The sequence below is a fragment of the Pinus tabuliformis genome, chromosome 9 (assembly GCF_031772625.1).
Source record: "Pinus tabuliformis cultivar Carrire ecotype Pingquan chromosome 9, CPIR1, whole genome shotgun sequence".
Classification (NCBI taxonomy): Eukaryota; Viridiplantae; Streptophyta; class Pinopsida; order Pinales; family Pinaceae; genus Pinus; species Pinus tabuliformis.
In genome coordinates, this window is record NC_142307.1 from 951,707,542 (window position 1) to 951,733,008 (window position 25,467).

Below are 25,467 nucleotides of genomic sequence, written 5' to 3' on the forward strand. Positions count from 1 at the left end.
AGTACGGATGCAATGTTGACAATGGCAGGGTCAACAGTAGTACAAATGCGGCATTTGCGCAACAGTTGATGGATAGCATGTCACACATCAGCAACGCAGAGGACGATGTTATGAAGTCAGTGTGATGCTTAAGATTGAAGGCATTGCTAGAGCACATTCCTCGCTAAGAAGGAGTGTTGATTTCTAGTAGCATCAGATATGATCTAAGTCTCAAATTTTGCAGGGAAGCTTAGGCACAAGTATTCCAAAGAACCCAGAAAGTGTTTTGGAAAATTCCACCCAAAAACAGTTTTATTAAAATAATTAATTATTTTTAAAGGGACCCTACTAAATTTAGGAAAATAAAATAATTAAAGGGTATTGATATAAACTGTGGGTGTAACTTCTAGAAGAAGACGAGGATCAAGCAGAAATGATCTTAGCCATTGATTAGCTTCTAATCTGGGCCATTCAATGTCAACGAGGAGATTATTTAAGGAGGCTTGAGGGTCACTTGGAAAAACACACAGTGAGTTCAGAAGTTTGATTTTCTGAAGCAGAGGAGCTGGCAAGAGAATTTCAATAGTGAGCTTTTGCACTGAGGGGCAGGTATAGTTGGGTTGGAGTATCTTCTCCAAGACCCAGAATATGCAGCAAAGAGGCAGAGAGACACCAGGAGGAGGTATAGCAGACCCAGTAGGGGTTGACGCTGGGCTAGAAGGGCCCACGCAGAGCTTGACGATGAGCCAAGAGGGCTCACGCAGAATTTGTGCTGTCTTCAGCGCAGAAGTCCGAGTTTGTTGAGGGAGCTTACATTTCTGAGCCGGGAGGGCTAGAAATTTCTCCAAACAGCAAACGTTTCCCAGTTGAGCTGACGCAGAGCCTTTTGAGGCTGACGCAAGGCTAGCGCAGAGATAGTCAGGGATAGTTGGTTCAGCTGCCGGAACATTCGCGAATTGCCAAGTAGAGTGAGGTAATCTCACTAAGTTTTTCCGCCAATTTATTTTCTCTGTAACTGGATTGCCAGAAGGGCATCCATAGTTGTATTCAGAAACTCCTACTTAACAATAAAAACCCTCAGAGCTGCTACACCAGTTTTTCCGCATTGGGTTTTTCCGGGGACAGTTTTCCAAAAAACAATGTCACTTGTGTATATCTTTCTCTATTGCTTTGTTCTTGTTTTGGGCAAATTAATTAATTAAGTGAAGGTTGCAGTGGTATTAGCTTCGATATTTGTTGTAGGAAGAAGTAAATAATTTGTTTCAGTAATTAACAAAAAGGAGAAGCTTAATCAGTTGTTGTAGTAGTAGATTCAGGTGGGATTCTCGAATTTTTACAATCCCACGGAGCTAGAATCCAAGGTTAATATCCAAAAGGGGTCTCGGGGACAAGAGCAAAGACCTAGCACATTCTTTCCGCTAAATCCCCTCATTAATCAAACTACAATACTCAATTACCAAATGACAAGGCATACCTTTAGGTTCGGGAGGCCCACCTTCAAACATATGATCATGGAAGATGGGTGAGGGACCACATGGCTAGCTAAGGTGGCAAAGAAATGGCACAACGAGCTATTTGGTGGCTGCAAGGGGCTGTTGACTATTGGCTAAGGACCATCTTGGAGACATTTTTTCTCTTAGGGATATCACTCACAAAATGGTGGGTAACAGTGCCCATCTTGGGGAAGTCACCTACATGGTTAGAGGAAGAACCATTAGTACAGGGGCAACAAGAGGAGGAGGACTCAGGGGAGTAGAAGCACGAGGAAGAGGAGGAGGAGGAAACTATGGGAGCGTCACCGTCAACACCATCTGCTATAGATATAGGAGAGAGCAACTCCATACCCAACAATCATTATTTGACATTAGGTGTAGGGTTAGGGCCTTCTACTGCTAGGGGCAGGCCTAGCAAACAACCCATCATGTTTTCCCATAAAAGGGGGAGAGGGCACTAATCTCAGATAGCTAGCTGCTAGTTTTATTTGTTTTGCTACATATAACTCATGATGATGAGATACTTTATATATGTGATGTTATTTTGTATTGGTTCTCCACATTTGAGTCCTTGATTGGACAATTATTAGGGATCAACAAGATTTGGTATCGCCTTTAATGCATCATTTTTGTTTTACATCCACTACATCATATATATCAGTGCTTTTTTCATATTTATGTGCCAATGTGTTTATTTCATGTTGTTATTGTTTTATATGTTTAAAAATCTGAAAAAAAATGAATATATTATGCATTTTTTATGTTTGCCGATATTTTCCAATATTTTGCTAATTTTTTTGCTGATATTGCCGAAAAGATGTTTTTAGGACCCTCACCGATATTTTATCGATACCGATATTTTCAACATTGGTTTGAACAGTGCATTTTTAATGTCTTGTATATACCAGTTCTCTAAAGAAAAGGCAATGGTCATGTCCAACATAGTTCAACTTCTTATTTTCTTCTTTGTTACACACATGTATGGAACACAAAATAAATCAGGTATTCCAACCTTCATTCTAGAAGGCATTATTTGGGAGAATAGTTAACTTTAGTATGATGTCCTCTTGGCCTTTAGAAGACATGTAAGTGGTCAAAATACTAACCTGCACTGGGAATCATAAAAGAGCATACTCAAGAAAATATATCGTACATGTACCCTTTGTCTACATATTACACCAAGGAAATTCTTGAAATTAAATGTGGTCAAACCAAATGTATCAAGATTCTTACCAGAATACAGTCTTGGAATGAAAAACTAAGAGACATCAAAAGGCGGTCAGCAACATTTTCAACACATGTAGATAATGCACTTTCTTCCAAGTTAGATGCATAGCGCCTAAGTTTTTCCACAGTAAACCAGACCAAACAGATGCTGGCACTAAATATCAGGTCAACTGGCAGATGATACTCCCTTTCTATAACCTGAAGCCCCTTCTTTTCCAAAGCAAGAATTTTTTGGTAAGAACTTCGGCGAAAAGCAATCATTTCTTCATCAAATTCTCTGACATTGGCAATAATAATCATGGAAGGAGATTTTGTCTTGTGTTGTCCATTCCCATGACCAAAGCCTGATTCTTCCAGTGCAGACCTTATTGGGGATAATGCACGTGACCCCATGGCGTCTATAATGTTGCATTTAGGTACCTTTTCTTCTGTTTCCAAAGCAGTGGTATGAGCCTGAGTTAACTGGTGTTCTATCCGGTCATGGTTCTGATCACACTCTTGTAAAACAGAAATCAACCAGCATGTTGTTTCCTGCTGACAAAGACATCATCAGATTATTGTGTTGGTAGAAATTGCAAGCTTTCATTTGACAATTCCTTAATTGTTGGATTTTTTAATAGATATTTATTAGGTGGTTAATACTTAACCATGCCAGTTATTTACATTTTATATAAACTTGGTCCACATATAGAATGTTCACTTTACATGATGTTTCCTGTTTGTCAACAAAGTTGTCTGCCTTGGGGGACTTTTTCATGGTCGAATTTAAAGGAGTACTTTTTCTCTCTATCTTCTAGGCAAGGGCTCATCAAAACAAAGAACAGTTCATTTATGCTGGTTTCACTTGGATGTTTAAGAAGACGGCCTAGTATGTTTATTTATTCAGAGAACATTCTCTTAAGATAATCAAGACATGAGATTTTGAAAAACATATTTAAATTCATAATAGTAGTCAATGTCTACTGTTAAGTTTCAACACCATCTCCAATTTTGATGCCAACAATAAACTAAACGAGTGAATTCTATCTTGTGGTGCCACTTCAGCAGGTTTAACTTTAAACAAGGGAATTCTATACTCTGGAGCCACTTCAGCAAGCAGAAACTCCATCTACTATCAAATAGATTCAGTACCTGCAATATCTCTCATATCTCATTAAAATATTGTAAAAGTGTTTACCTCTAGTACAGTTGCTGGTACATTTTAGAAAACCTAAGGCCAATTTTGGATATATATTAGAAATGAACATGGTCATTAAATTCTTATCCCGGTGGTTATATCTCTTCTTTTTTAGTAACTGAACACTTACAAATCAGGAATTATACCAAACAAGTTCTTAGTTATGGCATGGAAGCAGTGCTTCCCATAGCACTGTACCAAGCATACACTAAGCATAAGAATGATAACATAATGTCCCTAGATGTTATCTCGAATTTGTAATCTGGACATATTTAAGTCTAACCAGGAGGACTCCCTCTGTTAGTCTTACACTATTTCTAGTTTGTCTTCTTGATATTGTGAGTGTCTTCATATATTTATGACTTCATATATTATGTTTTGACATAGACATTTGCTTTGGTTGAATGAACCTTCATATATTTTGTAAACATCCGCATTTATTAAGCACCATTATAATAGGATATCTCCTAAGTATGTATATAAGGAAATTCTTTGTTAAAGCCTGTTACCCTTTATACTAGCAGGGGTACCTATATATCTGTTGCAGCATTTTTCACGCCATCGTAAGTCCAAGGTCATAATTTAAAGCCTTCTAATAACTATGTGAGGCCCTATTCAGGTGTCTATGACCTTATTGGGTCATCCATGGCTGGCCCCTTTGATTTCATCTCTATTACTTTCATTTAAATAGGGTTGGAGGACCTTGGATGGGCTTACTTAAGGACTCATGGTTATAAAGTAGTCTGCTTTTGTAGGTGTGATCACCAATGTAGGGGCCAATCCAGCCCATGTTGGGTGCACTTATCTTCTACTACATGGTTAGCAATTATTCTCTAAGTAGCCTTTGCTTTTGTAATGTTCCCAATTTTTGTGGGGGAAAAATTCAATAAGGAGTTTTGCCAATTTTTGGTGATATTAAATAAAAAGGAGAAAATATTATTTTGTGGGAGAAAAGTGGAAATTATTATTTGGAGCAGCAACGCAGTTTTCTAGAGGAGTTTGCTATTATAGTTGTTGAGCTTTCTTGTATTCATCACCTGGTGCTTGTAGCTTGCCTTGTGCAAGCCCAAGTGCATTTTCTCCAACTCATTTGTACTACAACACTATTATTAATAAAATCTTGGCCAGTTTGTGGATTTGGAGATATTTCTAGTTTATGTGTATGTATTTTTTAAAAATTGTGTTAATTATCTTTGCATGACTTTGTTATCATTGTAAATTTCCATTAGGAATATTACAGTGGTATCGGAGCATGATCTTGGCTAGTTGTGGAGTAGCCATCAAGATCATGGAAGATTTGGGCATGTATGCACTGTGATGGGTGAACTATAGACAAATCCATGGCTCAAGGGAGAGTAAGTATCATTGAGGGAAAAATGACCCTCACCCACTTTGATGGTTCAGCTAAGACTTTTGTCAGAAAATGGGTACAAGAATTGGATACATTTTCTTGTACCCATTTTCAGTTAAACCCCATGAGGGAGGCAGACGCTATTAGACATGCCACTTTGCATTTGGATGGAGATGCTATGGAATGGTGGTATCGAGGACTGATCCCTTTGGGTCATGTACGTATCACATCCTACAAAGAGTTCACACAGAGGCTCGTGGAGAGATTTGACCGAAAGGACACCAGACCCCCTCAAAGGGAGTGGATAAGATGAGGAAAGCTAGAGGATGAGACCAGGAGGCATTTCTACTAGTGGAGACCGGGCTTTAGATGTCAAAAGTTCAAGGAGGAGGTTGAGCAAGAGGACACGCAGGATGGTGAGAGGCACATCGATATACCCGATGTGGTGCAGGAGTCACCATTGTTGGAGGCCTCTTTGGTAGCTCCAGCTGACACCTCTATTGATGAGATGCCAATAGTTGATGAGGTAACCAATGCTATGACCCAGTTTCTAGATGATGGCCACCCACAACAGGTCGATGAGGTTCCTGGAGGCATACTTGTCATTGAGGAGCTACCAAAAGAGACGGAGTGGTCCAAAGCCATGACTGGGTTTACAGAGGATAACTTCCCTCCACAATGTCATCAGTTCTAGGCTAACTTTCTAGCGTTGAGAAAGGAGGCCACGACAGTGTGAGAGGCCATTCTATAGCAAAACAAGGAGTCGGAGGGCACGAGAGCGGTTTGTTCTGAGTTAGCGGCCAAACTGACTCGCGTTGGGGAACGATTGGGTTCCCTAATGGTTTAGTTGGAGTTCACATTGGAGCGATGGGGCAACCCTACTCAGACATTACGGTCCAGTAGCACTAGCAGGTTACCACTACACATTGGAGAGGGAGAGACAGAGTCACCTTGACATATTTGATGTGTTGACTAGGACAGTGAGATGAGGCAACATGAGTCGCGCAGGGTGCATCCTTGGCAGGATGGAGGGTTAGTTCCATGTACAGGAGTTTATGCTCTCAATCCTTCCCTTGGGGTTGGATGGCGAGAGATATTGAGTTGGTATCTGGTGGAGCTGGCTAGGAGGTTAGATGCATCCATGGCCACAGCTCAGCGGAGGCTATGGATTACCAGGGGGGCTCGAGGGCCAGACTATTGTTGGGACCCAGGTGAGATTCTCCATCATGTCATGGAATCGGTAGGTCATGGTAGCAGCTACGTGATCGACTCAGTGGTTGGGTGCACACACATTTTCATATCCCCCTTAGAGTTCCTGACAACACTAGTGACAGGATGGATTGGCAGAGGAGCAAGCAGATTTCATGAGTTGTCATGGCATATTGATTGTGCATGGAGTCACAGGCTGATTAGCCTACTCTGGCAGGAGCTAGTAGGAGGAGGTGGCATCGACAGACCACCAGACAGGGCATTACATGGAGATGATGCTCTCTCATTGGTATATTGGACACTGGAGCTATTGAGGATAGACACAATAGTGTCATTCCCATTGGCATGTGAGGAGTCAGACTGCTTAGGTCTTTCAGGGAAGATGGGGAGATGTAGCCCACATCATGGAGGGATTACTAGCAGAGTGGTGGATGTGTTGGCACATGCAGGATGGCATATGATACAGGGTGGTACGACAGTAGGCAATGGTACCCAGGGGTGCACAAGGATATGCCGCAGAGTCCAGTCTTATGCAAAGGGATGCGACCTAATGCATACAGACCCAATTTTAGAACCTAGCATCCAGTGTTGTATAGAGGTATGTAGTGATGAGCAGTGGCCTGCAGAGGAGCATGGAGATGCATGGTTGTTTGATGTAGCATGTTGGCTTGCATTGAGTGACTCACATTGCATCACGTACACGTGTGGAGAGCCAGATACAGTGACACAGGCAAGATACGAGATGGTATAGGATGGTACATCAGTAGCACAAGGTATCTAGTGGTGTACAGGGATAGGCTGCAGGGTACAGTGCCAGGTCGAGGACTACAGCGATACTTGGTGGGATGCAGGGGCATATGGTGCTGCGCAATGATGTCTTGGAGGGTTGCCTCCCAGGAGACTTATGAACAGAGACACTGGACATACCTTTGGGTGTACTTCACCTAGGATCGACATGGACGCAGATGAGCGATACTCGATGGTATCCATGGGGACTCACATGCTTGTCCTTCTTATACATCACTTACAGGCACAGATGATTACATTGTTGTCCTTTGACACTTTGGGCATGAGAAGCTGGGGATAGGGAGCTCACCCGAGATATTGGGATGACACTCAACGCACTAGGGGAGAGACTTCTCAGTGGTGGCATTGGGTTGGTGCACGAGTTGACAACCACAGGTTGGGGGATGAGGTGATCATCTGCAGGGGTGGCATATCGTTCATCAGTGAGCCTACGCCTTGGGAGCAGGTCACGAGGGAGACATGTGTCACTCTTTCCACAAGGCATGTCAGGACCATGCATGAGCAAAGGATACCGTGTATGATTGAGGCAGCTTTCCAATATGTGTTCAACCTCCAGACATTGTATTGGCACACTATCAAGAGGGTGGATGGCAGAGTCAGTAGTGATGGTTGGCAGGAGTGGGATGGGTCCGCATACACTGGGTCGATTCCAAGTATCAAATACCCATCTATTGACTACCTTTAGGGGATAGTTATTTGGCACATGTGGCTTCCAACAGTCATCAGTACTATGCAATGGCAGGCATAGGGAATTTTAGCATGCATCAGATTAGTTCATGATATATGGGGCCTATATGTCAGTTTCATGCAGGGATTAGGGACGAGGAACAAACAGATTTCAACAATTGTTAGAGCTATGCTGCAGCAGGTCTGGTTATTGGATCCAGGGATTGAGTTAACTGATAGGACACTCCATTCTATGATGAGTAGGTTCATGGGAGAGAGTGATCTAGTTCACCTTGGGTGTGACGCATGAGAGATTGTTGAAACCTTCATTGTATAGCGAGGTAGATTTATCCTGTTGCTGCTTAGAATTGAGATTGACAGCGGATGGGTAGGCATTGACATCATGGAGATGCCTGAGCAGGATAAGCTTGGCCTTCACAGATATCCCACCATCAGGTTTCGAGAGGGGAGGATACAGTCTGAGCATGATGGGAAGTTTGTCATAGTCAGAGTGGCGCAGCGTCAACATGGTAGCACCCTTTTGAGACTAGCATGGGATCCGGGTACAACCGAATTTGGCGGTTCATCTACGCACAGGGGTAAGCTGCTTTCTACAGGGGGAGATCATTCAGATATTCCATTGGAATCTGGTGATTCACTATTGACATGGGGATCGTCACTAGTATGGCAGGATGTTCAACAGTGAGGAGTGGTTTAGTGGCACATTTGGGACCCTAGCATTGGCTAGGCCAATGTTTGGAGCAGCAGGATATTGCTTGAGGACAAGCAATTTTTGGCGGGGAGGATTGTAATATTCCCAATTTTTGTGAGTGCAAAATTCACTAAGGAGTTTTTCCAATTTTTGGTGATATTAAATAAAAAGGAGAAAATATTACTTTGTGGGAGAAAAGTGGAAATTATTATTTTAATGAAGAATGGCGACAAAGTAATATTTTATTGGTGGAAGGTGGGGACCACCAAGGGAGAGGACTAGAAATTATAATTGGAAGCCTCCATTTGGTATCTTTGATCATTTGACAATTCGACATTAGTTCTCTTGAGCTACTTAGTGAAGACAACCGTGTTGTTCAGCACAAGGAATTTCCGAGCGGAACTTCCACCCTCATTTCAGAGAAATTCGAGTGTCTACCTAGTGAGGAAATTTGGGGAACTCAATTTAGAGTTTCCATTGGGAATATTTGCAAGTTATTTCAGCTGGGCTAAGTTGAGAGAATTTTTTGGGCCGAAATTCTACATTTCTAGAAGTGCACAAGGGTTGGAGGAATAGAGGTCGAGGAGAGAGAAAGGTTGGAGATTGGAGTTATTCCTCAAGGGAGAATTTAGCCAAAGTTGGGAGAGATTTCCAATGTTGGATTTGGGCTTAATTCAGCAGTATTAGTTTCGTGGGGCATTTTCTGACCAAATTGCGCAATTTGCACTTATTGGGGGGTCACCAGAGATTGGTGGATTCAACCAAAACCTTTTCTGGGTTTTTGTGGGTTTATTGAGAGAAGTCTATAGATAATTTTACAGATTTTTCGAGCGATATCCGGACTTGAAATCCTAATTCTTATAGCTCGGGAATTTGCACCATTTTGTGGGTTCGACTTTGACTTGGAGATAGGCCAAACCCTTTCTGAGTTTTTTCTGGGTTTTGGGCAAGGAGCACACTCCTAATTTTATAGAATTTTTTGTGCACTCTAGAGTGGGAAAATCAGGGGGCGAAGTCAAGCAGCAATGTAGTTTTGGAGCAGCAACACAATTTTCTAGAGGAGCTTGCTATTATAGTTGTTGAGCTTTCTTGTATTCATCACCTGGTGCTTGTAGCTTGCCTTGTGCAAGCCCAGGTGCATTTTCTCCAACTCATTTGTGCCACAACACTATTATTAATAAAATCTTGGTCAGTTTGTGGATTTGGCGATATTTCTAGTCTATGTGTATGCATTTTTTAAAAATTCTGTTATTATCTTTTCATGACTTTGTTATCACTGTAAAATTTCCATTAGGAATATTACAGCTTTGGTGTAGTATCCCTCAGATGTTTCTCAGACGTGGCAATTTTACAGTTAGAAACATTTCATGCTTTCCAAGGTAGTTCATATAATGCCCAAACTATGAAAATCTAACCAAACAATTATGAAATTCAAATGTAAAATTTATACCAAATAGATCAGAATTTACTAATTAAATTACAGAAGAATACCTAGAATCTGTTGAAGGTATTTAGTATTTGGTTGTTCCCGATACAGTTACCATACCGTCCTTTACCTCCCATCCTATCTGGGGTCTACCTGTATGGTCCCCAAATCCAGAAGACAAATCTTCTGGCCCCCCATGCCCAAAATTCCAAGAATAATCAGGCTCAATGTCTCACTCTGTTAGAAATTCTTGTCCTTTTTTGCAAGATTCACCCCAAAATCTCCTCCCTGTTTCACAACCTTCTTTCTAACTCCCAAAAATGAATGCCCTGTTATGGACTTCTCCCTTCCCTTATATCCTGAACCCCACCGCCTCCCTATCTCTGTGTTGTCGGTCTCCTGCCTCCATCATTTTCCATACTTCTCGCTGTCATCTTCCATCTTCTCGACCCTCCTTTTCCTTTTTGGATAGAGGCGGTGGTTCATACATATAGTTTAGGATTTTGGCAATATTAAATTAATTTCCAATTAATTAGATTGATTCATTTATAATTTAACAAAGATTGTTTTTAATATTTAATATATGGTTTTTATTTATTTTAATAAATAAAATTTCATATATATTTATTTTAAAGGATTAGTATATATATATATATATATATATATATATATATATATATATATATATATTGGTATATAAAAGTGGTATACATATCAAGGCCCCACTCGATATATTTATTATATTCTGAGGAGATAGGAATTAATTTTGATAATTAATTCATTAACCTAAACTTAGACATTTTCCAGTATTAGCTAGTATGTATACTAGTGCAATACATGTGGGCCCATGCATATGTATGCTAATATTTAGTATTTTGTTTGTAACTGTAGGTGGGCCATTACAGTTCACATTTCCCAATGCAAAGTGGTCTTGGAAGTCAAAAGGCTGACTTGGTCCTATATTGCAGAGCTTGATGAGAGGATGACATGCCATGTGGAATTTTACCAATCAGAGAAGCCATGCTTAAGTTATGGCTAGTCAAAGTTGGTCAACAAGTTTTACAAATTTCCAAGCAATAACAAAGGGAGCATTCAAACATTTTTTACATGCACTAAATCAAAAGTGGTCTACAGGAGAAGAGGAACAAAACCCATGTTTGAGTTTCTTAGGTACTTCAAGGGTGTTAAAGATCTCTTGTTTAGGCATGACAAGGTGGCTTTGATTAGGCTTATGTTGTAGTGCAAGTAGACAAAAATATCGTTGTTGCAAGTCAATAAATGAGTCTTCATCAACTAATGTGAGTTACAAGAAGGTCAAGTCAATTTGCAAGGACCAAGTCAAACTTTTCAAGTGCAATTGTGATATTCTCGATTAGCGATATTGCTAAGGGAAATATCAATCTTGCCCAATTTTGTCTTATTTCATGTTTGCACTTAAAATATGTGGGTTTAGAGGTCCCACATGAATTTTGGGATTAATTGGGGGCCCAAACATTAGGAAGGAAGGGAAATATTGCGGCTCTAGTGGAGCATGGGGGCCACCCCATGGAGAATTACTGCCCACATGTGGAGTACGCTCTCATTGGAGCGAAGTTGGTGGGGAAAGTCAAGCTATGCCCACATGGGCATCTTGGAGGCTCTTTGATGAATAGAGCAAGAAACACTCATTTTGGTCATTTATTCATCTATTCTAAAACTTGTCTTTGACATAGCACGCTTGAGCGGAAGCCAAGTCTGCAAATGTTGTTTAACACACGAGTGTCTCAGAGCAGAGATCTCAACCCTTGTTTCGGTGGACTTCGAGTGCCAGCCCAAGGAGGGAGTTCTACTTAGTCCCAAATCATACCAACAATAGGGAGGCCGAGTTGCAACAGCAGGGAAAGTAGCAGCAGGGAGGCCAAGTTACAGTAGCAGGGAGGTCGAATTACAGCAACAAGGAAAGTAGCAGCAGGGAAGGTCTTGTGAATCTCTTTTGGAGAGTTTTTTCCATCTTCAAGTTTGTTGTTTGTTATATTTTTTGGGGAGAGAGTCTAGCTTTGTTAGGGTCTCATCTTTGTAAAGATCTCTCTCATATTGTGGGCTGCCCTCTTAGAGGAATTTTTACTCTGTTTAAGCACTAATAAAAGATAATAAAAAAATTGTTGGAGGGACCTTGGGATTTTTCCAATGGCATCCCCCTTCCTCATTTAGAGGAGGGATTCTTGTGGGTGTCCTAATCTTGCTTTTAGTTTTTTCTTAGCTTTCTAGCTTTTAAATTTCATATTGTGCATGCTTAAAATCAATACATTTCACTCCACATCCAAATTTTTACTAATCTTGTATTTAAATTCCCACATGCATACGCTCTCAAGTATTGCAAACTATTTATCTTTGAAACATTAGTTTAATTTGGGGAATTAACACAATTTGCACTTCATCTAAGCATTTTAGTATAGGAAGGCCTCAAGCCTCATTAAAACTTATCTCCAACTTAAATTGGTTGAATAGACTTTTAGGGACCATCTAACTCTATTGACTCCTCATTGTGAGATCTAAACATTTGGGCGAGGATGAGGTCTGAGGACTAGAGTTCAATTGTAACTTTGCCTTAGCATTAATTAATAAAATAAACCAAGAACTCATTCCATCATATTTGATTTGTTTGCAAATTTCTTAAATTTCTTGCTATCTTGATGGTTTAAAGTCTCACATGCAAATCTTATTTCAAGAGGCACTTTGGATGCAAGAATTGTAATTTCTTTTAATTTTGCAACAAATTTAATTTTTTTGTACTTGGAAATTGACTCATCTTGTGGTTTAATTATTGTCATAAATGGTTGATTTCAATTTCAAGTACTATTATTTTAAGTTGCAAACTTAATTGCATGTTGTCATCTTAGTCTAACATTTGAGTTCTTTTGTATCCTTTTGAGCAAGATAATTTCCATGCTTTGATTTGTAGACTTATTCATCTTGAAAGCATTTATAATATCTTGTGCTAGCAACTTATTGTTTCACTTTTCAGGATTATTTTGGTTTTCCATTTGAAAGCATTTCACTTCATTCTAAGCAAATACAATTTCATTTCTTAAAGACAATACTTTAAAGGCACTGGTTGTTTATGTATTTCATGCTTATCTTATGTATTTATGGTTATTGCTCATATCAGTTTTGCTTATAAATCTTAAAGAAATAATCTATTTGACTCTAACAATTCTCCTAGAAACTCACATCTTTTTAACTTAACTTTTCATTAGGGACCACCCCCCTTAGCTAACCTGGGAGATAGCTCAAACGAAGAGATTCGGGATTAGTGTGACAGCCCCTTCTCTGAGTTCCCTGCCACCAACCACACCTTGTGGGGTTGAAGGCTTTTCTCACTGACTTGCAGAAGATCAGGGTTGCATATCAAGTGTTCAACGAAGCTCCTCAAAGAAAATTGTTCTCAAAAGTTCATCATTGACTTTGGGGAATGAGGGTTTTTAGTGGACCAAATTATTTTTGCCATGATTAAATTTTATAGAGAGATGAACTTTGATATATTGGTTATATTATTTGGCCAATTATTTCAAAAGGCTAACCATATAACATCTTGGCCAATTTTCTTTATATATGCAAAGGTGGCCAATTTGTTTTTTAAAGGGACAAAGGGTTTTAATTTTTAATAATTCGCCAAACATTTTTTCGAAGGAGCAAATGTTTAAGTACCATGAAATTACTCTAGGGCCAAATAATATTCATAGCTAAGATATTTGCAAGACGGTGAAGCCGAGACTCCTGCAGCTCGTGGGTGATTAATTCACCTGATGCCCGGAAGGGATCAATGAATTTACCAATTTTAAAGATACGCAAATTTTCCATATAGGAGACGAGGACGAATTTCTAAAAAGTAATGAGAGCAAGTTTAGGCCAAATATTATTTCAAAATTAGTTTTTGCAGGGAGATGCCGCCAATTCTAGGTTACACAAGACTATTGTGTATGAACACAAATCTGGTGCGACCGACAAGGTATGAACATTAATTTCCAGTGACGAGTTTTGGCCACCCAGAACCATTTTATTCAGCAAAGACCAAGAATTTTTAGCGAAGGAAGATTTACCCTGGGATTTCTTTTTCCTGAAGACCGCATTTCTCTTCCAAGACTGAGAGTCTCTCTTTTCAAGTGTATGCTCTATGTATTTTCCCAAGAACTCTATCATTCAATAGAGGGATGAGCTTCCCCTATACTGGGATTGCATGCAAGCTATTTTACTACTATTTGGCCATATCTGTCTTGTTCTAGAGTCCCCTTTTTGCATATTAAGGGACGAGTTGTTGATTTTATTGCTAGAGAAAGTGGTTGAACTACCTCTGTGTGTACCTTCTGAAGATTAAACTGAGCCCCATCACTAGGATGAGCAAAACTAAGGCCAAAATTAGTCCCTTGCTCTGCCAATGCTTGCTATTGCGCAGGAGAGGTGGGGACCCCCAAGCCCACGAGTTTTGGAGTAACTTCTGCTAGACGAGTTGTTGTACCTGTGCCTCACTCCTAAACATATCTCAAATATCGAAAGGTGAAACGTATGTGTTATCTCTGCATAGAGAACATATTGTTTGACTAAAGGTCACGGCCTGCTCATACTGCTCATAAGGAAGAAGTACTGTGGTTATTGTACGTGATTGGAGCCTATCTTTTGCATAAAGAAGTCATTGTGGGGACCACGAATTGCTAGTAGCTTGGTTATTAGTTGCTGGACGGCCCACGCTATCCTTCATCTCTGCTGGACAAAAATTTAGTGATGGCTGGGTGTGTTTAATCCTTGCTGGAAGGTGTGTTAACTACTGGTGCAATACCTCTCTGAGTTGCTACTGGAAACCACTATGTGAAGTTGTGGGGAGAACTCTTACTTTGTGGATCAAGTCAACTCATGGAAGGGGGTGCAAAATTCCCTATACAGCCAGCCAAGAACCTCCATGTATTTCTCTGCTAGCTGAGCATATAATCTGAAGGCATTGAAGGACCAGAACAACAAGAAAACAAAGTTGAACAACAAACCTTTGTCAAAAAGGATTTATGCCATTATTCCAAAAGAACCGCCAAGAGATGTGCAGAAGGGGCATGAAATAGGACACAAAGTATTTGCACTTGGGACAAAATTGAAAATTTGAAACACACGAGGATCATAGTGAAATCCCTTTTCAAACTAGATGAATTGGATGCAATTCTTTCCGAAGTGAACCAATTAGAGGGGAAGAAGTTGTTATGGGCTTTGAAACCCCCCATGCTAGCTTTAATACAACCCAAATTTTTGGAGTACCCTTGTGAAGGGGTCACACTTCCGGCTGCCTCTTGTCTTAGTAGCATCATGATGTTTACCGCCCCTATAGCTCCTTACAATGATCATGTTATGAGGAGAGTCTTCGAGCTAATGGTAGAAACTTTGCGAGATTTGGATAATAGTGAGGGTCCTACATTTGGGAAGAAGCTTCAGGTTCTAGAAATTATGGCCATGATGAGGACTTATGAAATCATATTTGATCTTGAGTGTGATGAATTGATCCTGCAAATGTTCCAATGCTTTTTCAGCATTAGGAGACATCATCTTGACTCAATCATAACACATATGCAGTCCATTATGTCTTCATGTATGGGAGGTCGTCATGCCATTTGCAGGGAGTTGCAGACTAGATTGTTGACCATCTGGAGGAGAGAACAATTGGTCTCACCTCCTTCTTATGAACTGGCCAAAAGGTTGGTTGAGAAAAACATTGGGTTGTTGAGAAGACAATTGACCAGGGAGGAGCTGCTCAGGTTTGGTGGCTCATGTAGCAAGAATGAGCTAAGGAGGAAGGTTCTTTGCTTCATCCGCAAAGGACCTTTGGGACCTAACCACTCATGCATGGGTGACACAGAGGAGACGACGGGGGGAGATCAGGAGGAGATTCCTTATGACTTTCAGGATGAGGATTCTTCTTTTATAGTTGAGTCTGTGGACACCTTTGAGGAGCATGAGTAGTCAGGGGGCGATGTTGACAACAACTTAGAGATGCACCCATATTTGGTAGAGGAGATTGATGAGCAATAGCTTGTTCCCATTCAACATGAGCAGAACATAGTGGAGCACAGTGCACATGATGGGCCATCTTTGGAGAGTCATCTAGTGGCTCATGTTGAGCCCATGATGGAGGAGGGTGAGCAAACATCCTTAGGGCCAACCATTGATGAGGAGTGGACAGATGTACAGACAACCAAAAAGGTGGTAGTATGTGCAGACACTTATCGTCAGGAGGTGTTGGAGCTTGGCATGGTAGTTTTGCAGGAGGCTAGTAGAGGGGGAGGATTGTGGAGTTTCCTATCAGACGAGGGAGATGGCAGTGCATCCATCTTTGGGTCTACCCATTGGTGCGGTGAAAACAGATATAGCGGCAGCCAACAAAGATGTGGCATTTTCAAGCTGCAACCCTCTCCAGGAATACATAAACAAGGATTGCAGCCTAGCTTTCCCACTTTTGCCCATTATAGGGAGAGGGGTAGGATTCCTTGGACAGATCTTGTTGATTGATGGGGTAAAGCATCAAGAGTTAAGCATGGACCAGTATCAACCTAATAGATGTATTCCTTGCACAAGTGTCCATACATTAGATTGGTGAGAGATCACGAGTTGGTATCCTATCGATGGTACAATATTCTTAGTCAGGGGCATAGTGGAGCGGGGACCCTTAAACATGAGGGATACTACATGCTCCAATTGGTAACAGGATACAAGTTGACTACTCTTCAGCGTTCCACCCCAACATCAAGAGAATTGGATTAGCATTAGATTGAGTCAAGGGTTAGACTGGAGCAAGGTGATGAGTTGGTATTCAATTGACGGAGCAACAACTATAGCTGGAAACGAAGCACAACTAGAGCCATGGGATAGGGGTTCTTATGAGTGGCCATGGTAGCATTGGGATCTAGGAGAATCTGTTGATGGCAAGATGAGTCAGAGTTTAGTATGGGATTCGGGCATTGACGGATCTGTTCTTGGTTGACTGGGACAGGGTATCATATCACCCATGCATTTGTGTGGGATCTGGGTATTGATTCTCAATTGCACAAGACTGCCAGATTCGCCGACAAATATGGATTGCTTGAGGGCAAGCAATCTTGTGGCGGAAGCATTTGTGATGTTCCTCTTTCTGGTGTTCCTTATGGTATGGTTAGGATGGACTTTCAAAGTTGGGGGCAGACAAGTCACAGGTGCAAGTTGGCATCATCAGCGGGCCCTAGCAGTCCTGGATCGACATCACATCAAGGACTTTGCCTTGAGAGTCGTGGCTATCCCAGTCGACCCAGCTGAGAATGAAAAGTATGAGGATGCAATGGTGAAGGCGAAGTGCATGATCCTAGACAGGGTCAAAGATCATGTCACATACCACATATTGTTGAAAAGAACACAGCAAAGGAGATGTGGGATACTTTAACGACCTTGTATCAAGGTACTTCCGTACAGCGGAAGATGCTATTGGAAAATCAACTGCAGTGTATCAGATGTAGAAGGGAGAGCAGATAGATCTATTCCTTCTCAGGTTGCAGGAGATTCACGACCAGCGTACTTTCGTGGGGTCTACACCGGATCCAAAATTTATGGTTAGGACTGCCCTGAATGCAGTCTCCGAGGAGTGGGAGACATTTGTCCAAAGTATTTTGGGCAGGGCTACTCTTCCAGGTTGGGAGGAGATGTGGGCAGCTCTTCGCCAAGAAGAGATCAGGAGGTTGACCAAGGCAAGGAGTAGTGGCAAGGGAAGTCGAATCAAGAAAGAGGAGGAGGAGGATGCGGCTCTAGCATCTGCGGGACAACAAGGGAAGAGGAAGAAGAAGGATATCTCTAAGGTGAAGTGCTTCCATTGTGGGGAGCTCGGACATTATGCATCCCAGTGTCCTAGGAAGAAAAACAAGGGAGAGGCTTCCGATTCTAAGGCAACTCCAGCTGAGTCAGAGAAAGAGGTCGAGACTGATGACGATTGTGCCATGAGTGCTCATGCACCTCTAGAAAAGAGGTGGAGAGACATTGAGTTGTAGTCAGGAGGACTACAAATTGGAAGGATCCTTGAGGTGCCCAAACTCTTGGATCATATTTGGCTATGGGAGCCCTTAACGATAGTAGTAGAAAGACAGATGTCGGGCAGAGCAAAGTGTAGTGGAGCAGCAAGGCAATGCTTGGGTGCAGAAATATGAGGTAGCGTAGTGGAGGTTGTAGCAGTGCGAGAGGCACAGAGGTGTATGCAACAACGGAATGGCAGCAGAGGGAGCACAGAATAGCAGCAGAGGCAGCTTCAGTTTCACGAGGCTTCTAGACTGACTGGGTTGTCAGTATTTGGGAGAATTCACTTGCCTATTTCTCGGTAACTGAGTTGCAGTGCAACAATTAGCAGTGGTAGTGCTAGGGGGAGCATGGGCAACATATTGAGAGGGAGTTGTAGTATAGATGTAGTAGTGGCAGTGGGAGTGTCATGGGAAGGAATACAGGAAGCAATAGTGCAGATGATGTGAGGCAGCAGGCCAAGCATCAGCACAAGTACGTGTGGTGTTTCCATGGTGAAACATTACTAGAGCACATTCCTCGCTAAGAGGGAGTGTTGATTTGTGGTAGCATCGGATGTGCTCTAGCCATGAAAATTGGTGGAGAGGCTAAGGCACATAAGATCTACAAGACCTAGAAATGGTTTGGGAAAATTCCACCCGGTTGGAGAGATATTAAAATAATTAATATTTTTAATGGGGTTCCTAAGTCTAAACTTAGGAAAATTAAAATATTTATGGGTATTAATTTAAAACTGGGTGAGAATGTTCTAAATGACATGGATCAAGCCAAATCTAATCTTAGCCGTTGATTAGGGACTTAATCTCGGTCGTTGAAGACTCAACAGAAGAAGTATAATAGGAGGCTTGAGAGTTAGTTGGAGATACACCAAATTAATCAGTCAGTTCGATTTTCTGGAGCAGGGTTTTGCTGAGAGAATCGAGCTAGTGATATGTTGCAGCGAGGGGTAGTTCGGCACGAGGCCGAGAATACATAGCAGAGAGGCAGAGATAGTGCCAGAGAGACAACGCAAAGCCTGGAGAGGCTGACGCAGAGGCAACTAGAGCTTACGCAGAGGCTGAGGAGATCAGCGTGGGTGACGCAGAGGGCCAGAGGGCTGACACAGAGAGCCAAGGGGCTGGCACAGAGGCTAGCAGAGCTGACACAGGGCCAAGAGGCAACGCTGGATATTTTCGTGGGGCAGATTAGAGCTGGGAAGGGTGACACAATTCCTAGCTGAGTGACGCAGAGCACTGGAGAAGCTTGGAGCAGCTTTCACTGTCCAGCTAAGGAGCTGTCGTAGTTGTTGTGGGATCGTTCATCCGGTGATTGATCAGCCGGAATATCTGTCTCCGAGGAGAGGTACTACTACCGAGGGCATTCTCTGTTGGGTGAGCCATTTCTGGCACCCTAGTTGTATTCAGAAACTGCATAATAATAAAACCCTCATATCTGTTGCACCGGTTTTCCCGCATTGGGTTTTTTCGGGGACAATTGTCCAAAAATAACGATGTCCCTTGTGTGTTTGTCTCAGTTATTTCAGTTGTTGATCTATATATGAGTTAAGGCTGCATTTGTGTTTATTTCAGTATTTATATTTATAAATAACTTGTTAATGGAATGAACAAGTAGGAGAAATTAAACCAGATAATACAGAAGGGATTTCTAACGTGTCAGACTTAGAAATTTCAACATGAAACCTGTGAGTCAAGCATTACAAAAATAATTTTATTTTCTTCTTTACATCAATTACATAAAATCATAATTACATATGTCATTATGAAGATTGAACCTAGTTACACTTTTCAACACAGAATTAGCCCAAATCCTTTCTAGGTTTTGTTGGACTGGCTTCAAGGAGTATACTCCTAATTTTGCAGAATTTTTGGAGGTGTTTTGGGCCCTCAAACCTCAGTTCACCTACAACAACAATGCAAAATTTTTTGGGTGAAATGCACAGCTTGGAGGAGCCATCTTGGGTGGAGATTTCCAGCTATTCTCACCTGGGTATTTGCTTGCTTTCCATAGCAAGCCCAGGTGCACACTTTCCATTCTCCATTGTAATCAAATTCCATGGTTTATTAATAAAATGGCTCAGGATCATTGCTGCTACCCTATGGAGTTTTAATTTGTTGTTGCATGTGTTATTTCCAGAATTTTATGGTTGTTCTTATGTTGTAACTAGTGCATGTCTTTGGTATTCTACTGTAAATTTCTATTAGGAATATTATAAAGGCATCAAGATGGATGACAAATCATATAATTATGTAATCTGGATCATATAGGATCTTCAACAACTTGCTCAACGAAGCGGACAAACCTCAAAGGGACTAGCCATCATCCGACCTACACAAGGTCTAGGACACCTAATATAGGGCCTCAAATGGTTGTTGCAAGGTTTTTGACGTTGGATCTTGGGCTTTTGCAAAAATATGTATGTACCCTTGTTCACAATGTTGAAGGAAATGTAACTAGGTTTGGTCTTCATATATGTACTTTTGATATTTGCATTTATTCAAGAAAAGAAATATTATTTTTATAATATATGTCAATGAGTTTCTTGCTCATTGAAGTAGGTCTAGCACATGTTAAAGTGTTATAGGTGAGTCAAAAAGTCAAAAGAATTATGTTGAAGACCTTAAGGGTATGTTACATTATGTATAAAAGTCAAAGAAGTCACCTCCAAGCAAAGTCAAGTCTCCTCCTAGCAAAGACACCATCAAAAGAAGCAATGGCACCATTAAAAGTACCCATCAAAGCAAAGGAAGTCAAGTCAGCCTCAAGGCAGCAAGTTGGCCTAAAGGAGGGATAGTCCTCTATATATAGAGGTTGTCCACTCCTCCAAAGTCAACACAATCATTCTGCAATCAGCGAGCAAGTGAAGTCAAATAAAAGGTGAAAAAGTCGAGTTTAAAGGAGCCTCTAGTGCAGCGAAGGAGGAGATATAACTTAAGTATAAAGGACAGTTTGTAATATCCCTTATCAGGAATATTCCTCAAACACAAGCAAACTCCAACCAAAGATGGACTGGGAGGGCATTTACCAGATATGTCGCCTCTGAAAAGAGGACGAGATCCGGAGGCTACCTGGCCCTTTCCAAACTCTGTCTAAGAGTATAGGAGAAAACACACAAGTGGTATAATAGTTGAGAATGCTCAAAGAGATACAAATAACAATGGTGCAACATATAAAAATATAGCCATAAGTAGATACTCAAGAAATGCAGAGAGAAATGCTAAGCCATTTTATTATACTAAGTAATGGAATGAGTACAGGAGGTGAACAGAAAAATGGTACCTCGACTTGCACAAGGCAAGTGAAGAAATACACTCAGAATAGCAAAGGAATGGCCCCTCTCTGAACTGCATCCCAGCTCCTGGAGAACTGTTGTGCAACTGCTGCTGCTAGAAATCAAAAGAGGATTTGGGGCTAATCCCCTACTCAGAAAATGCTGAAAATATGGAATCAGACTCTACTCGAGAAACCCAGAAAGCTTTTTTCAAATGGCAGACCCTCGAAAATCACCCCCTTGGGGTTCTGCGCAGTCCCTCAATGCTCTGCGCTGCCACTGAATGAAACCATCCAGAAATCTGCCTAAAACCTCTGCCAAAACTCTCCAATATGCAAGGGTTGATCCCCTGCTCTATCTCTCAACACAAATCCTACTGCAAACCCACAACCCAGAGCTCCTGCCAGAAAGAACTGCGTCACCCCTCTCAGTGCTGCGCAATCCTCCAAAACACTGATGAAACTGATGCTGAAATGCTGATGAAACCACTGCTGAAATGCCAATGGAAATACCTTGCCCGAGCAGGCACTCGAAGTCCCCCGGGGCTTAGGGTGAGATCTCCGAACGGAGACACTCAATGCACTAAACAGTGCTGCAGACTAGCTAAACAGCTAGCGTGCTCTAAGTCGAAATGACTATCACAAATTCTTATAACAGAATGATCAAAATGAGGGGGCTTCTCTCTCTTTTATAACCTTTGCCTCTCTCAATCCCAAAGCTCACCTCCTCCAATGTAATTCCCCTCTTGCCACGCGTTTCTTCCCTCCTGCGCAGTCCCTCCAAGTGTCTGCGTGGGCTCCATCTCTGCGTCCCCCTTTGGCCCCCTTGGCTCCCCTTTAAGTCACAACATTGTGCTACTAGGAAGTGACTTTTATTCTAAAAGTGAGTTATGTCCTCCTTCCTCACCTTTTTATTTATAAATAACTATAGAAAGCAAAAATTGAGCAAAATCGAATATTCCAATTAGCCATGGCTAATTAGGAATATTACAGTCTCCCCCGGAAAAATGTTGCTTGTCCTCAAGCAACTGAAGTGATGGATGCTGCAAGATTTTCTCACTCTCCCAAGTGGCATCCTCATCCAACAAATTCTTCCACCTCACCAAGAATTCCTGGACCGTCCTGCTCTGCAGCTGCCTCTCCCTGGTATCAATGATAGCCTCTGGCTGCAACACCAAATGCCCCTCATCATCCATGGGTGGTAGCTCATCTGTCACTGTCACCTACTGCCCTAATGCCTTCTTCAGGCATGATACATGAAAGACGTTATGAATCTAGCTACCTTGGGGCAGCTCCAACTCATATGCAACTTGTCCAATCCTGTGTATCACCCTGTATGGCCCATAAAAGCGGGGCTTGAGCTTCTCAGCCCCCTTCAGCTTCAATGACGACTGTCGGTATGGCTGTAATCGTAGGTAGACCATGTCCCCTACCTCAAACTGTCTCTCCACCCGACCTCTGTCGGCATACAGCGTCTGCTGGTTCTGCGCTGTGGCCATGTTATCCTTGAGAGCTCGGAGGATATCCTGACTCTCTTGGATCCAAATCTTGGCTCTAGGAGCTTTGCTGTCACCAAACATCACGTCAGCAAAAGCTAAAGGAGGATACCCATATAAGGCATAGAATGGCGACATACCAATGGACATGTGATGTGAAGTGTTGTAGCAGTACTCCCCCAGATGCAGCGACTTCAGCCATGCTCGCTGCTCCCCACTGACATAGTTAAGAAAGTAGCCCTCCAGCCACTTGTTAACTATCTTTGTCTGCCCGTCCGTCTTTGGGTGATAACTGGTACTCGATGTCAACTCCGTCCCCACCAACCGGAAAAGCTCCTACCAAAACCCGCCCATGAAACGGCTATCCCTATCACTGACGATGGTCTTAGGAAGACCATGTAGCTTGAAGATCTCTCTGAAGAACAGCTCGGCCACCTGTGCTGCTGTATAGTGTGCGGATATGGCAAAAAAATGTGTGTACTTCGTCAGCCAATCAACGATGACAAAGATACAATCCTTGCCCTATACCATGGGCAACCCTGTGATGAAGTCCATCGAAATACTCTCCCACTTCCCCTCCGAAATGGGAAGAGGCTGCAATAATCCCGCGGGATGGCTCATATCTCCCTTGTTCCTCTGGCAAACATCGCACTCCCGGATATGCTGGAGAACATCCTCCTTGAGGCCCTTCCATGAGAACCTCTATCTAATGGCCTTGTAGGTTTTGGTAAACCCCTAATGGCCCGCCAATGGTGAATCATGTGATGCCTGTAGTATCTTCTTCTTGAGCTGAGACCCCTCACTCAAGAAGATCTTGTCCCTGTAATAGATGATCTCATCGACCACCCTGTACCTGTCATCTGCCACCTGCCCATCCAGAACCTCACATGCAAACCTGTCCTTCGAGTACTCTACTAAGAGTCGAGCCCTCCAGTCTATATCCAAGCTCATAAGAGACAACGTGGCTGGTCTACGTGAAAGGGCATATGCTACCACGTTGTTCTTACCCTTGACATACTCAATGTCAAAGTCATATGCTTGGATCATACTGATCCACTTCTGCTCCCTCTACTGTAGTTGCTTCTGCTCCAAAAAGAATCTGAGGCTGTTGTGATCAGTCCTCACCCTGAACCTGTTACCTATCAAACACTGCCGAAACTTGGCCAATGCATGCATGATGGCCAGCATCTTCTTGTCGTATATGGGATACAACCTCTCGTGCAGAAGGAGCTTCCGGCTCATAGGCTATAGGGTGACCTCCCTGCATCCATACTGCACCGATGCCCTCTCCTGACGCGTCACACTCCAAAACGAATGGCTGCGTGAAATCTGGCAATGCAAGCACTGAGCAGCTACTCATAACCTCCTTGAGCCTGTCAAAGGCTCATTGCGCTGTATCCGACCAACCGAAAGCCCCCTTCTTCATCAAATCTGTCAGGGGTGCAGCAAGCTAGGAGAAACTCTTGAACTTCCGGTAGTAAGTACAAATGCGAATGAATCCCTGGAGTTTTGTCACGTTTCTCGGCTCCGGCCATTCTCTGATGGCCCTGATCTTCTCCTAGTGGACTCTCACTCTATCCACCCCTATGATGTGTCCCAAATACGACATCTCTGTCAACCCAAACTCACACTCTGAGAGTTTGGCATAGAACTGTTGCTTCTGTAAGATACGCAATATTGTCTCAATGTGCTGGAGATGCTCCTCCCAAGTCCTGATGTAAATGAGAATATCATCAAAGAATACCAACACAAACTTCCTCAAGTGACTGCGGAAGATGTGATTCATGCAGGACTGAAATGTGGCGGGGGCGTTGGTTAGCCCAAAGGGCCTCACCAAGAACTCAAAGTGCCCATAGTGACACTTGAAGGCAGTCTTAGGAATGTCCTGCTCCCTCATGCGAATTTGATGGTACCCAGATCTCAAATCAATCTTTGAAAAGAACCGTGCTTCTCTCAACTCGTCCATCAACTCATCGATCCTGGGTATGGGGTACCTGTTCTTTAGGGTCTTCTTGTTCAGGGCCCTGTAGTCAATGCACATCCTCAATGTATTGTCCTTCTTCTTCACCAACACCACGGAAGAAGCAAAAGGACTCGTGCTCGTTCGAATGTGCCCAAGAGCCAACAATTCCTTGATAGCCCGCTCAATCTCATCCCGATAGGCCTTGGGGTGCCTATAGGGGGTGGTAATCACTGCCTGTATGCCCTGCTCAAGCTCGATGGTGTGCTCGAACCCCCTATCCGGTGGCTATCCTAGTGGAATCTCCCCAAACACTATGGCATACCGGTCAAGGATGGACTGTATCTCTGGATGTACTGTCTGCCCTATAGTCCCTTCCTCTAATGCACGCAGCTCCACTGCCCACTCTATGTCTCCCTTCTGGAAGACTGCCTCCATCTGATGAGCCAAAACAGTCTGAGGCGAATATGTATGTTGTCCCCGTATCATCTCATGCCTCCCTGTCTTCTCATCATCCCACTCCATCTCTAGGGTCTTCCAATCCATCGTGACCTTCCCTAGAGTGATAAGCCACTAAACACCCAGTATCATGCTGGTGTCCGAAATATCGACCACAAAAAAGTGGTCAGTCAATGTGTAGGTGCCCATTGT

At 42.4% G+C, this 25,467-nt stretch overlaps 1 protein-coding gene across 1 annotated transcript in view; it reads right to left on the reverse strand.

Moving 5' to 3' along the window:
- Nucleotides 1-25,467, reverse strand: part of SHOC1 (shortage in chiasmata 1) — a 350,430-nt gene that overhangs the window by 107,596 nt on the left and 217,367 nt on the right. The window contains 1 exon segment of the mRNA XM_089445717.1: nt 2,706-3,230. Within this exon segment, the coding sequence (XP_089301843.1) occupies nt 2,706-3,230 (525 nt within the window).